Source organism: Chiloscyllium plagiosum, unplaced genomic scaffold (genome assembly GCF_037043375.1).
Source record: "Chiloscyllium plagiosum isolate Xiang-an unplaced genomic scaffold, Cpla_swu_hap1 HiC_scaffold_5, whole genome shotgun sequence".
Lineage (NCBI taxonomy): Eukaryota > Metazoa > Chordata > Chondrichthyes > Orectolobiformes > Hemiscylliidae > Chiloscyllium > Chiloscyllium plagiosum.
The window spans coordinates 85,959,088-85,974,537 of NW_028270143.1; the positions used below are offsets into that span (position 1 = coordinate 85,959,088).

The following is a 15,450-nucleotide window of genomic DNA, read 5'->3' on the forward strand; positions in this document are numbered from 1 at the left end:
TAGTTTAGATGGGTCAGTTTTTGTTCAATGTGTACAGGATGGTTTTCTGACACAATATGTAGGCAGAGGTGGGTACTGCAGGTGCTGGAGATTAGAGTCAAGATTAGAGTGGTGCTGGAAAAGCACAGTAGGTCAGGCAGCGTCAATGGTTTTCCTGCTCCTCGGATGCTGCCTGACCTGCTGTGCTTTTCCAGCACCACTCTAATCTTGACACAATATGTAGACAGGAGAAAGTGAGGACTGCAGATGCTGGAAATCAGAGCTGAAAATGTGTTGCTGGAAAAGCGCAGCAGGTCAGGCAGCATCCAAGGAGCAGGAGAATCGACGTTTCGGGCATGAGCCCTTCTTCAGACTCCTGCTCCTTGGATGCTGCCTGACCTGCTGCGCTTTTCCAGCAACACATTTTCAACAGTATGTAGACAGGCCAACAAGAGGCAATGCCATATTGGATTTGGTACTGCGAATGAACCCAGTCAGGTGTTAGATTTGGAGGTAGTTGAGCACTTTGGCAATAGTGACCATAATTCACTTATGTTTACAATAGCAATGGGCAGGGATAGGTATATATCACAAGGAAAGAGGTGTAACTGGGGGAAAGGCAATTATGGTGCGATTAGGCAATATTTAGGATGCATAGGATGGGGAAAGAAACTGCAGGGGATGACACACTTGAAATTTGGAGCTTATTCAAGGAACAGCTACTGCAGGTCCTTGATAAGTACATACTATCAGGCAGGGAGGTAGTTGTCAAGAGAGGGAGCCATGGTTTACTAAAGAAGTTGAAGCTCTTGTCATGAGAAAGAAAAAGATGTGAGGATGAGGCATGAAGGCTCAGTTAGGGGGCTTGAAGTTATAAGTTAGCCAGAAATGATCTAAAGAGAGGGCTAAGAAGAGCTAGGAGGGGACATGAGAAGTTGTTGGTATATAGGATCAAGGAACACCCTAAGGCCTTCCATAGGTATATCAGGAATAAAAGAATGACTAGAGAATGATTAGGGCGAATTAAAGATAGTAGTGGAAAGTTGTGTGTGGAATCTGAGGACATCGGGGAAGTGCTTAATGAATATTTTTCATCAGTATTCACATTGGAAAAATGCAATGTTAGTGAGAATACAGAGATACGGGCTATAAGATTAGATGAGATTGAGGTTGACAAAGAAGAGGTTTTAGCAATTTTGGAAGATCTGGCAATAGATAAGACCTGTGGGCTGGATGGGATTTATCCTCAGATTCTCTGGGAAGCCAGGGAGGAGATTGCAGAGCTTTTGGCTTCGATCTTTATGTCATCATTGTTGACAGAGGTAGTGCCAGAAGACTGAAATACAGCAAATGTTGTCCCCTTGTTTAAGAAGGGAAGTCGGGACAACCCTGACAATTCTAGGCCAGTGAGCCTTACTTCGATTGTGGATAAGGTGTTGGAAAAGGTTATAAGAGATAGGATTTATAATCATCTGGAACAAAATAAGTTGATTAGGGATAGTCAACATGGTTTTGTGAAGGGTAGGTCCTGCCTCACTAACCTTGTTGAGTTCTTTGAGAAGGTGACAAAACAGGTAAAGCAGTTGATGTGGTGTATATGGACTTTAGTAAGGTGTTTGCTAAGGTTCCACATGGTAGGCTATTGCACAAAATACAGAGTTTTGGGATTGAAGGTGATTTAGCGGTTTGGATCAGAAATTGGTTAGCTGAAAGAAGACAGAAGGTTGTGGTTGATGGGAAATGTTCATCCTGGAGCTCAGTTACCAGTGGTGTGCCATAAGGATCCATTTTGGGGCCACTGCTGTTTGTCATTTTTAGGAATGATCTGGATATGGGCATCGAAGGATGGATTAGTAAGTTTGCGGATGATACTAAGGTAGGCAAAGTTGTGGATAGTGCCAAATTATGTTGTGGTTTACAGACAGACATAGATAAGATACAGAGCTGGGCTGAGAAGTGGCAAATGGAGTTTAGTGCAGAAAAATGTGAGTTTGTTCATTTCGAAGAAGTAACAGGAATGCAGAGTACTGGTCTAATGGTAAAATTCTTGGCAGTGTAGATGAACAGACAGATCTTGATGTCCAGTGCATAAATCCCTGAAGGTTGCCACCCAGGTTTATAGGGTTGTTAAGAAGGCATATGTGTGCGGACGTTTATTGGTAGGGAGATTGCATTTCAGAGCCACAAAGTCATGCTTCAGCTGCACAAGACACCGGTAAGGCTGCACCTGGAGTATAGCGTGCAGTTCTGGTCACCGTATTGTAGGAAATATATGGAAGCTTTAGAAAGGGTTCAGAGGAGGTTTACTAGGATGTTGCCTGGTATAGAAGGAAGGTCTTATGAGGAAAGGCTGAGGGAACTGAGGCTATTTTTGTTGGAGAGAAGAAGGTTGAGAGGTGACTTAATTGAGATTCATAAGATAATCAGAGGATTAGATAAGGTAGACAGTGAGAGCCTTTTTCCTTGGATGGTGAAGGCTAACACAAGGGGTCATAGCCTTAAATTGAGGGGTGATAGATTTAGGACAGACATTGGGGTAGTTTCTTTACTCAGATCGTAATAGGAATGTGGGAAGGCCTGCCTACAACAGTAGTAGACACCGATGTTAAGGACATTTAAATGGGCATTGGACGTATACATGGATAATAATGGAACGATGTTGGTTAGATGGGCATCACATAAATTTCATAGGTCAGTGCAACATCAAGGGCCAAAGGGCCTATACTGCGCTGTAATGGTCTCTGTTCTGTCAACCTGGATGGCAACCTTCAAGGATCTATGTACATGGAAACTGAGATATCTCTGCCCATCTACACTACCAAGAATCTTATCATAAGCCCAGTACTCTTATTCCTATTGCTCCCTTCAAAGTGAATCCCCTCTCACTTTTCTGCATTAAACTCCATTTGCCACCTCTCAGCACAGCTCTGCAGCTTTTCTAGGTCCCTCTGTAACCTGCAACATTCTTCAGCATGATCCACAACTCCACCAACCTTAGTGTTATCTGCAAATTTACTAAACCATCCTTCTATGCCCTCATCTAGGTCATTTATAAAAATGACAAACAGCAATGGCCCCAAAACAGATCCTTGCGGTACACAACTAGTATCTGAACTCCAGAATGAACGTTTCATCAACCACGAACTTCTGTCTTCTTTCAGCTCGTCAACTTCTGATCCAAACCGCTAAATCATCCTCAATCCCATGCCTCCATATTTTGTGTAATAGTCTACTGTAGGGAACCTTTTCAAATACACCATATAGCCGCTTTACCCTCATCCACCTGTTTGGCCACCATCTCAAAGAACTCATAAAGGTTTGTGAGGCACGACCTACCCTTCACAAAACTCTGTTAACCATCCCTAATCAACTTATTCCTCTCTAGATGATTATAAATCCTATATCTTATAATCTTTTCTAATACTTTACCCACAACTGACGTAAGGCTCACTGGTCTATAATTACCAGGGTTGTCTCTACTTCCCTTCTTGAACAAGGGGACAACATTTGCTATCCTCCAGTCTTCTGGAACATAGAACATAGAAGAATACAGCGCAGTACAGGCCCTTTGGCCCTCGATGTTGCGCCAATCCAAGCCCACCTAACCTATACTAACCCACTATCCTCCATATACCTATCCAATGCCCGCTTAAATGCCCATAAAGAGGGAGAGTCCACCACTGCTACTGGCAGGGCATTCCATGAACTTACGACTCACTGAGTGAAGAACCTACCCCTAACTTCAGTCCTATATCTACCCCCCTTAATTTAAAGCTATGCCCCCTTGTAATACCCGACTCCATACGCGGGAAAAGGTTCACACTGTCAACCCTATCTAACCCCCTAATCATCTTGTACACCTCAATCAAGTCACCCCTAAACCTTCTTTTCTCTAATGAAAACAGCCCCAAGTGTCTCAGTCTTTCCTCATACGATCTTCCGTCCATACCAGGCAACATCCTGGTAAACCTCCTCTGCACCCGTTCCAGTGCCTCCACATCCTTCCTATAGTATGGCGACCAAAACTGCACACAATATTCCAGATGCGGCCGCACCAGAGTCTTATACAACTGCATCATGACCTCAGGACTCCGGAACTCAATTCCTCTACCAATAAAAGCCAGTACGCCATATGCCTTCCTCACCGCACTATTTACCTGGGTGGCAACTTTCAGAGATCTGTGTACATGGACACCAAGATCCCTCTGCTCATCCACACTACCAAGTATCCGACCATTAGCCCAGTACCCCATCTTTTTGTTATTCTTCCCAAAGTGAATCACCTCACACTTAGCTACATTGAATTCCATTTGCCACCTTTCTGCCCAGCTCTGCAGCTTCTCTATATCCTGCTGTAACCTGCCACATCCTTCCTCACTGTCAACAACTCCTCCGACTTTCGTATCATCCGCAAACTTGCTCACCCAACCTTCTAACCCCTCTTCCAGGTCATTTATAAAAATGACAAACAGCAATGGTCCCAAAACAGATCCTTGCGTAACACCGCTAGTGACGGCACTCCATGAAGAAACTTTGCCATCAACTACTACCCTCTGTCTTCTTCCATCCAGCCAATTCCTAATCCAAACCTCCAACTCTCCCTCAATGCCATATCTCCGTATTTTCTGCAGTAGCCTACCATGGGGAACCTTATCAAACGCCTTACTAAAATCCATATATACCACATCTACCGCTTTCCCCTCATCAACCTCCTTCGTCACCTTTTCAAAGAATTCAATAAGGTTTGTGAGGCACGACCTGCCCTTCACAAAACCATGCTGACTATCCTTGATCACATTATTCCTATCCAGATGTGCATAAATCCTATCCCTTACAATTCTCTCTAAGACTTTGCCCACAACAGAAGTGAGACTCACCGGCCTATAGTTACTAGGGTTATCCCTACTCCCCTTTTTGAACAAGGGAACCACATTTGCTATCCTCCAGTCTTCTGGCACTACTCCAGTAGACAAAGAGGACATAAAAATCAAGGCCAATGGCTCTGCAATCTCCTCCCTTGCTTCCCAGAGAATCCGAGGATAAATGCCATCAGGCCCAGGGGACTTATCTATTTTCACCTTTTCCAGGATTTCCAACACCTCTTCTCTACATACCTCAAAGCCATCCATTCTACTTATTTGTGACTCAGTATTCACATCGACGACAATGCCCTGTTCCTGAGTAAATACTGAAGGAACTATCCCTGTAGACAATGATGACACAAAGATCAAAGCCACTGGCTCTGCAATCTCTTCCCTGGTTTCTCAGCGAATCCAAGGATCAATCCCATCTGGCTCAGGGGACTTGTCTATTTTCACATTTTCCAGAATTGCTAACACCTCTTCCTTGTGAACCTCAATCCAGTCTAGTTCAGTAGCCTATATCTCAGTATTCTCCTTGACAACATTGCGTTTTTCCGGTGTGAATTCTGGCAAAAAATATTAATTTCATGCTTCCCTATCTCCTCAGGCACCACACACAACTCCCCACTACTATCCTGGAACCTGCAACAACCATTCCTGTGCCTGCTCTATCCATGTCTCCGAAATGACCACAACATCGAAATCCCAGGTACCAACCCATGCGGCAAGTTCACCCACCTTATTCTGGATGCTCCTGGTATTGAAGTAGACACACTTCAAACCACATTCCTGCTTGCCAGTGAACTCTTGCGACCTTGAAACTTCATTTCTGACCTCACAGCTCTCAAACTTCTGGACACTGGAACTACAATTTAGGTTCCCATCCACCTGCTTAAATCCTCCCAAAGAGCATTAGCAAATTTCCCCCCAGGATATTGGTACCCCTCTGTTTCAGGTGTAGACCATCCTGTTTGTATGAGTCCCACCAAGAATAAGCCCAAACTTTCCAGGTATCCAAAACCCTCCCTCCTGCACAATCCCTGTAGCCATAAGTTCAACTCCTCTCTCTCCCTATTGTTCGCCTCATGAGCAAATGGCACGGGCAACAAACCAGAGATAACAACTGTTTATTCTAGCATTAAGCTTCCATCCTAGCTCCCTGAATTTCTGCCTTAAATCTCATCCCTTTTCCTCCCTATGTCATTAGTGTTTCTGGGCCTTGACTTGGGGCTGCTCCCCCTCCCCCTCAAGGATCCTGAAAACACGATCTAAGACATCACAAACCCTGGCACCTGGGAGGCAACACACCAACAGTGAGTCCCTCTTGTTCCCATAGAACCTCCTATCTATCCCCCTAACTATGGAGTCCCCAATGACTAATGCTCTGCTCATCTTCCCCCCCCCCCCTTCCTTTCTGAGCAACAGGAACAGACTCTGTGCCAGAGACCTGTATCCCATAGCATACCCCTAGTAAATTGTCCCCCCAACAGTATCCAAAATGGTATACTTGTTATTGAGGGGAACGGCCACAAGGGTTCCCTGCACTGTCTGCTGGTGCCCTTTCCGTCCCCTGACTATAATCCATCTGCCTTTTTCTTTCACCTGAGATGTGACTACCTCCTGTAACTCCTTTCAATAACCCCCTCCGCCTCCCGAATGATCCGAAGTTTATCAAGCTTCAACTCCAGTTCCTTAATGTGGTTTTCCCACAAAGGAAGTCAGCAGGGACACTAGTGGTGACCCTTACCTCCCACATTCTGCAGGAGGAATATTCAACTGCCCTAACCTCTCTTTCCACTATTCTAAATTCCCAAAGAGACTAGAAAAAGAAAGATTTTTTTTTGAAAACTAATTACCTTACCAATCTGGCACATAACACCTTTTTTTTAGAGGAGGAGGATGGGTGGGAGACACTAACTAAGTCATTTTTCTGGTAACACAACCACCCAATTATATTACTTCCCTTACTCAGCAGTCCCATGTCTGCTCCTGCTCAGCCTATTCATGAGGTAAGTTTTTGAATATTCATGAAATTATTGGAGACAATACTTATGGACAGGATTTACTTGCATTTGGAAAACATATTGATATATTAGAGATAGCATGACTTTGTGTGGGGGAGGTCTTGTCTCAGATTTAATTGAATTTTTTTTTGAGGAAATGATGAAAATGATTGATAAGGTTAGCCGTGATGTGGAGGTGCCGGTGTTGAACTGGGGTGGACAAAGTTGAAAATCACACAACAGCAGGTTATAGTCCAACAGGTTTATTTGAAAATATAAGCTTTGGAGCTTTGCTCCTTCAACAGGTAGAGCAGCACTCCAAAGCTTGTATTTTCAAATAAACCTGTTGGTGTCTTGTGATTTTCAACTTTGGTAAAGATAGGGCAGTGAATATTATCTACATGGGCTTTACTAAAGCATTTAGCAAGGTTTCTCATTGTAGGATGATCCAGATGAATTAGTCAAACGGGATCTACAATGAATTGGTAGCTGAATACAAAATTGGCTTGGTCATAGAAGACAGAGGATGTTGTGGGAGGGTGTTTTTCTGACTGGAAGACTGTGAATTGTGGTGTTCCACAAGTATCACTGCTGGGACCTTTGTTGTATGTAATATTTATAAGTGATTTGGATGAAAATGTAGGTCTGATTAGTTAATTTTCAGACAACATGTAAACTTGTAGAGTTGTGAATAGCGAGGAAGGTTCTCAAAAGGTGTACCATGATTTTGATCAATTGGAAAGTGGGGTAGAGTGGTTGCATGTGGAGTTTAATGTGGCCAAAGACAAGAAGAGTGTATACAGTAAATGTCAGGACTTTAAGAGCATAGATATACATAGAAATCTAGGTGTACAAATCCATAGCTCCCTGAAAGTGGCAACAATAGTGGATAAGATGGCAAAAAAGCATCTGGCTTGCTTGCATTCTCCATTCAGAACATTGAGTTTAAGAATTGACAAGTTATGTTCCAGCTGTAATGTATAGTTAGGCCACATTTGAAATATTGTGTGCAGTTCTGGTTTCCATACTATAGGAAGGATGTGGAGGGTGCAAAAGAGTTTTACCAGGATAATGCCTGGATTGGAGTGTATTAGCAATGAGGAGAGTCTTGTCATAGAGTCATTGAGATGTGCAACATGAAAACAGACTCTTTGGTCCAACTCGTCCATGTTGACCAGATACCCTAAATTAATTTAGTCCCACTTGCCAGCATTTGGCCTAATCCCTCTAAACCCTTCCTATTCAAATACCCATCCAGATACCTTTTAAATGCTGTAATTGTACCAGCCTCCACCACCTCCTCTGACAACTCATTCCATACACTCACTACCTTCTGTAGGATAAGGTTGCTCCTTGGGTCCCTTTTTAAATTCTCCCCCTCTCACCTTAAACCTATCGATTGTTTTCGCGAGAGCATCAGAGACTGAGGAGCGACCTGGTAGAAACATATAGAATTAAGACAGATGTGGATAGGGTAGATAATCAGAGTGTAAATGTCAATATTAGGTGCACAGATATGAGGTGAGGGGGGGAAGTTTAAAGGAGATGTGTGAGGCAAGTTTTCTTTTATGCAGAGAGTGGTAGGTGCTTCCAGGGTAGGTGGTACAATGACAACGTTTAAGAGCCATTCTGACAGACACATGAACAAGTAGGGAATAGAGGGATAAAGGCCATGTGCATGCAGGTAGGATTAGTTTAGAATTGCAATTGGTCGGTGCAGACCTGGTGAATTGAAGGGCCTATTCCTGTGCTGTTCTATCTTCTATGCCCCTAGCAGGAGACCTCTTTTAGAACAGCTAGTCCCCTCATCATGGACAGTGCGCCTCCCCCGCCATTGCAGGCACTTGGTCCCTCTCTGCCTTCCTCATTTCCACCCCACCTGACCCTAGCAAGTATTATTTCCTAACACCTATTCTTACCACTTATGAGCCGATCGCTAGCAAGCTTAGGACAAAAACAGATTATCATTGGAGGGGTAGCTCCTCATAGATTTAGTTTCTTCCACTTCTGTTGCCGTCATCTTTGATTGGTCTCCCTGTGAATGAATTTTACAAAGCTTTTTGGAGTCTTTGGAACTCACTGTCATCTGGTGACCCCATGTGTTTTGAACATTAGCTAAGTTAACTGTAAAATTTATCTTTTATAGATCAAACCAGGCATGAAGGTATTGCCTTTGGAAGAACTCAGTAATCAAGAGGTGAACCAGCACCGGCCAATATTGCTAATTAATGCCAAAAGAGCAGATGGGTAAGATACATTTCATTTAGGTACTCTAATTAAATTTGAGAGGATCAAATTATTATTTAATGTTTTAAGTCTTAGAGGGAGTCACTTAGCAACCAAGATGGTTGAGCTAAATTTTACAAATGTTAGCATTCAAAAGAGATAAGACAAAAGCCCATTGTGTTAGGTGCAAGATTACTGGCATGGATAGAGGTTTCGGTGACTGGGAGAAAGCAAAAAGTAGGAATAAAGTGGATTTTCCAGGATTGCAGCTGGTAACTAGTGGAGTTCCACATGAGTCTGAGCTGAGACACCAACTATTCATGTTATACATTAATGATCTACAGAAAGGAACTTTTAAGGTGAGGGGGAAAGATACAAAAGGGTCCAGAAGGGCAATTTTTTCACACTGAGGGTGTTGAATGTCTGGTACAGGCTGCTAGAGGTAGTGGTAGAAGATAGTACAATTTTGTAATTTAGGAAACATTTAGACAAGTACATGGATGGGATAGGTATAGAGAGATATGGACCAAATGCAGACAAATAATTTAATTGTGAAAACTGAGCGGCATGGGCAATTTGGGCCAAAGGGCCTGTTTCCATGCTGTAGACCTCTATACACTATGACATTGTTGCTAAATTAGGTGGATGGGTAGATAGATCAAGGAAATGGGGCAATACAGAAAGATTTGGACAGGCTAGGAGAGTGGGCAAAGAAGTGGCAGATGGAATACAGTATGGGAAAATGTGAGGTTATGTACTTTGGAAGGAAGAATTAACGTTTCAGGTCTGGTGACCCTTCCTCAGAACTGTAACAGAGGAGTCGGGGACCAGGCCAAGATGTGATTTGTTATTAACAGCCATATTGCCACAGTTATGGCTTGTTGGGGCAAGTGATGGAAGATAAAGCTAAGAATATAGTCTGCGGATATGAGTTGGGGAGTTTATGTGGAAGGAGAAATTAGGAAGGATAAGAAACCAGTGGACTCAATGAATAAAGAGCACGATGAGTTAAAATGGAGGTTGAGAAGTCAATTGGTGCAGAGGCTGTGGGCAGAAAATAGCAAAAGATATTTTGGTGAGAAAACATTGATTGTACTTGGGTTGACAGTAAAGATCAGGGATTATAAACAAACAGGTGGATAGTGGAGCAAAGCAAGGTGCTCAAAGGAGGGTGAATTAACAGAGGAGTTAGGGTATCAGACCAAGATATGATTTGTTATGAATAGCCATATTGCCAAAACAATGGCTTTGATGGGACAAGTGATGGAAGGTATTGCATGATAGTTGCGGTAGATGGAAATCTTTTAATCACCCCATCTGCAGGATATCTTCCAGTGCTCTTCAATGAAAACTCCAAGAGGGAAGTAATCCATTTTTAAAAGAAAAAAATCCTGCTTTAAATAGGCTTGAAGTGTTGTTTGAGAAATGGTGAAGAATGTAATTAGCCTACACAATTTCTGGTTTGATCAGAATTCCAGCCTTTGTCAAAAGAAAACATGGTTTGAGTGTTAACATCTCCTAGATTTCATGGCAACAACATCATGGGGGTTTCCATCTTGTTCTGTCCAACCATTCATGCCTTGAGTTAAGCCAGCTGGCAAATGTCTGCAGATCAGTACCCTATCTGGTGCAGTATGACAATTTACAGTTTAGTACTGCATCTATTAAAACCTTGCACCATTAATGTAGCTTGTAGGTTTGAGAAGACCTGCAGCAAAAAGTGAGCCAAAATTGTGAACTTGATGTCTCAGCAAAATTGCTGGTTTGCTGCCAGCAATGATCTCTCGTAATAACCCTGTCAAAGAATTTATACCTTTCCATGTACACCAAATTTACCTTCTGAGTGCCTACACTACTTTGTGACACAAACAGAGAATAAACAAAACAATAACAGTTGATCTCAAAACCGATAGTGCTCCAGAAACTCAGCAGGCCTGGAAATATCTGTAGAGTAAGAAGGCGCCAGCCCCAGGGACCCATAGAGAGCTCAAAATATTAAAAACATCTTAAAATGTTCAACTCACCTATGCCTCTCAATTGGTCATCTGAAGGCTTCATTCAATCCTGGTGTTTCAGTTTCCATATTTTAAATGCTAGCATGAGTCAGTGTAATTTCCCTTTAAAAAGATCAGACTGATTTTAAGAAAAATGGTTGGTTCTATCATTTAGCACTATGCTTATTGGTCTCCTGCTAAGTGTGGAAACAGGTGCAGTGAAGCCAGCACCGAGGAGACTGCTGAGCCCTAAATTAAAATCACAACGATGTGTTGGCAATACAAAATTTACAGGCAGTCCAGCAGCAGTTGAATTGGAACTTCATGGTATTGGAGCTATGTAAATTGTGATTCTTGCAACAAAAAACTGAAACAGATTTCTTTTAGACTGTAATCATAAATGAAAACATTTTTGATTGCCTGAAAATTTGTAGAATATAAGACTTTGTCCCATGTTTTAAATAGCTTTCCTCAAAATTCTAACAATTTTGAAATAATATATTGTTATAATTGGTAGATTAATTTTCTCTTTCCCCTATGTGAATGAAAAGTATTGAACTTAATATCTTATTTTGTAGACATCAGATGGCAGGATTGTCTGCAGAAGAAAAACTCACTGAAACTCCGTCAGCTGCCAGTAATCGTTTCCCTTCTAGCAAAGCATACAGCAAAGATAAACCATCCAGGTTTGACTAGCTTCTTTTCATGTTTCTTTTCTACAAATTTTAAAATTACTATCTTCGGGTGAGTGCTTGTGAAACTGTAACTTTATCAACATTTTGGTGGTGGTAATCTGAGTTTCTAGCTTCTAAATTCTGAAACAATAATCTCATTCTCTGAGTTATGTTTCCTATTTTTCTGACTTTGTTTACTTTATTCACATGACACTAATTTTAGAACAAAACTATTACAAACACTGGAAATCTGAATTAAAAGCAGAAAGTGCCTGAAGTACTTAGCAGGTTTGGAAGCATATTTGAAGAGAGAATCTGAGTTGAAATAACTTCCCTCTAAACTGAAGGGGTAGAGAAGTGATAGGTTATGTGGCATTGAAAGGAGGAAGAAATATCGGAGGGAGGGTTTGGGATGGAGACTAGAGGATAGGAGATTAAATTGCAAAGATGCCATAGAATAAAAAAAGGGAATAATGTTGGTAGTAAAGTCTAAAACCATTTACCTAGAATGAGTGTTCCAGAATAATGAACTGCTCTGTCAGAAAAGAAATACACGAAAGCTAAAATTTAAACCAGCACATGGTGAAAATACTGAATCATAGTGGGGAACAGAATTCATAATCTAAAGTTGTTGAGCTAAGTATCGAGTTTAGAAGTGTATAAAGTGACTAATCAGAGGATGAGATGATGTTCATTGTACTCATGTGGAGCTTCACTGAAACACTGCAACAGGCTGAGTGCAGAAGTGTGTGCAGGAGAGCATCCTTTGAATGTGAAGACTGGTATGGTGGAACGTGAGGACAAAGAAAGACTCTTAGAAAGGAGGCAGGGGTGTAAAAATGTAGGAATTTGATCAGACATACTTGAGAGCCCCACAGTAGACTGGGTGTCCTTGGTTCAGCCAGAAATGTGCCAGAACAGATATAATGGAAAAACTGGGAGAATGGAATGGAGTCTCTACAGTAAGCAGGAGGTTAAAAAACAAAGTGTCATCAAGGTCGCTGTGGTTTTGGTAAACTTATAATAAAATTACTAGCCAGTCTATTCCCTGAAATGGAGAAACAGAATTGAAAAAAGAGTATTGAAGATGGACCATGTTCGTGTGAAGGTGAGAGAACAGTAGCATTGTGAGCCTAACTGACGTTATTACTGGAAAAGTCGGATCATTGATTCAAATTTGACTTGATAAATCATATTTTTGTTTTTTTTGGGCATTTTAATGAACTTGTCTTTCACTGAAATACAAGTGCACAATACTTCATTTAGTTTTAACAATAACAGAAATTAATTTTGCAAAATAAATTTAAATTTAGAAATAATAAGTCAAAATTATTTACATATAATGCTTAAAGATTTTGAAATGCACAGTAAAATACAATACTATTAATCTTAACAGTATCCTTTTATAATTCCCATCTCGATCACATCTATGGGGTTTAACTTAACAGGTACTTTAATTCCCTATCTTACAGCATCTTTCTTGAGTTTTCTCAGCTTCAAATAACCCTTCAAAATTCCCTGCTGACCCGAAATTTTCAAACTCAGTTCATTACACGAAGGTAACTCATTTCTTCCTTCATCAGGAGAAACTGTTTTACATATCCAGCTTCAACCATGATCTCTGCAAACTAAAAGTTTTTTCAAGAAATTAATTTTTTTCCTAAGCCCCCAAAATAAACATTCCTAACTGTTCTAATTGGAGCCTAATGCACAACTGTTCATTGTATTTGCTCATAAAACTCACTCAATGAAAACAAAATCCCATTATTCCAAGGAGTCTCTCTGTCATACCATATTTTCAAAGAAATCACTATAGCTATAGAAATAGCACAGACATTTTTACATAAGCTGAGAATCACATACAAGCTATTGTTACCCATGATACCCAAAGTGCACTCAATACATTTTATTCTTCCAATCTTCCCACTATACGTACTCTCTTGTTACGCAACTCGGGTGGAGGGAATGTGCTTGGCAGTGGAGCATGTTAGCCTGAGGGTTTTTGTGGGGTAACCCAGGCTGCTTGTGGCTGTACGTGCCAGACATGCCGAGGGTATCTTTGCCAGAGACAAGTTGACCACCATTGCCCCTCAAACTGAATCTAAAGTTGTTGAGCCAAGTGTCGGGGGGACCAGGCAAGATGCAGGTAAATGGCTCAGTCACATCTGCAGTTTCCTGAGTGGAAACTGCTGAGGGACTTGGTATGTGCTTCATCTACCAGATGGGTGCGTTCTGACTGTGAGAAAGGAGCACCTTGAACTGAGATCAAAGCTCCCTGCACCCTTGTCATTATGTCTTCAGTTTTGATGATCATTGGATGGGGCAATGGAGTGCAGTTTTGTGCATATATCCTGCAGCCCCAAAGGTTTTCCTTGGTAGCCATCAACCTGGCCATGGAGGCAACTATAGACAGTTGCATGATGCGCTACAGTAGTGCTGCTTCTGGGCAATGAGCGCCATTGCATCCAACATACCTGTTCCTTCCTTTACATTTGGATGAAGTCCATGATTGCTGATACCACTGACTTCTGTAAGACCTGGGCTGAGCTGCTGCCTGGTCTCTGGCAGCCCTGAGTGCCAGTGACTTAGCTCCGGTGTTGGCTGTGGAAGAAATGTCCTGTCAGAATGAGGTGCCATCCAGCTTAACATTTTCACTGAGGTGTCAGTATTTGATCTGGTGGGGGTGCAAGCATCACTGGTGCTTTCTTTGAGGTCTCAGCACTGTCATCCTAAGAGATCAAGAATGTGGCTTCTGCATCAATCAGGTGTTTCTCTGAAGATGTCATGTAGAGTCTGGCTGTTTCTGCAAGACATAAGGGAGCGAAGGCATCATGGCTAGTGGTCAGAAGTGGTGTACAATGAATGATAGAGTGATTGCCTGGTTAATTTTGAGAGTAGCAGTGACATACAGTGTGATACTTGTTTGTTGGGACGTAGATATCTCTGCATCCCACAGTAGCAGTCCCAGACTTCTACAAGGCCAAGGATTCTTTCCTCACAGGGTCTAAGGAGCCCAATGTCGGGCATCCCATCCCAACTTAGAGTCATAGCATCCTAGAGATGTACAGCATGGAAACAGACCCTTCGGTCCAACCCATCCACGCCGACCAGATATCCCAACCCAATCTAGTCCCACCTGCCAGTGCCCGGCCCATATCCCTACGAACCCTTCCTATTCATATACCCATCCAAATGCTTCTTAAATGTTGCAATTGTACCAGCCTCCACCACATCCTCTGGCAGCTCATTCCATACACGTACCACCCTCTGCGTGAAAACGTTGCCCCTTTTATATCTTTCCCCACTCACCCTAAACCTATACCCTCTAGTTCTGGACTCCCTAACCCCAGGGAAAAGACTTTGTCTATTTATCCTATCCATGCCCCTCATAATTTTGTAAACATCTATAAGGTCACCCCTCAGCCTCCGAAGCTCCAGGGAAAACAGCCCCAGCCTGTTCAGCCTCTCCCTGCAGCCCAGATCCTCCAACTCTGGCAACATCCTTGTAAATCTTTTCTGAACCCTTTCAAGTTTCACAACATCTTTCCGATAGGAAGGAGACCAGAATTGCACGCAATATTCCAACAGTGGCCTAACCAATGTCCTGTACAGTCGCAACATGACCTCCCAACTCCTGTACTCAATACTCTGACCAATAAACTTGTACAGCCTTGCTGTGTGCTCTTATGGATATCTCCTCCCAAAAAGACAG

At 42.2% G+C, this 15,450-nt stretch overlaps 1 protein-coding gene across 2 annotated transcripts in view; it reads left to right on the forward strand.

Annotated features, from left to right (window-relative positions):
- armc3 (armadillo repeat containing 3) overlaps window positions 1-15,450 on the forward strand; it is a 172,832-nt gene that overhangs the window by 110,376 nt on the left and 47,006 nt on the right. Inside the window, exons 15-17 of one of the 2 annotated variants that reach the window (XM_043690441.2) lie at window positions 5,449-5,550; window positions 8,991-9,091; window positions 11,643-11,750. In XM_043690441.2, coding sequence (XP_043546376.1) covers window positions 5,449-5,550; window positions 8,991-9,091; window positions 11,643-11,750 — 311 coding nt within the window. The remainder of the gene's footprint in view (window positions 1-5,448; window positions 5,551-8,990; window positions 9,092-11,642; window positions 11,751-15,450) is intronic. The other variant, XM_043690446.2, reaches the window with a different exon arrangement.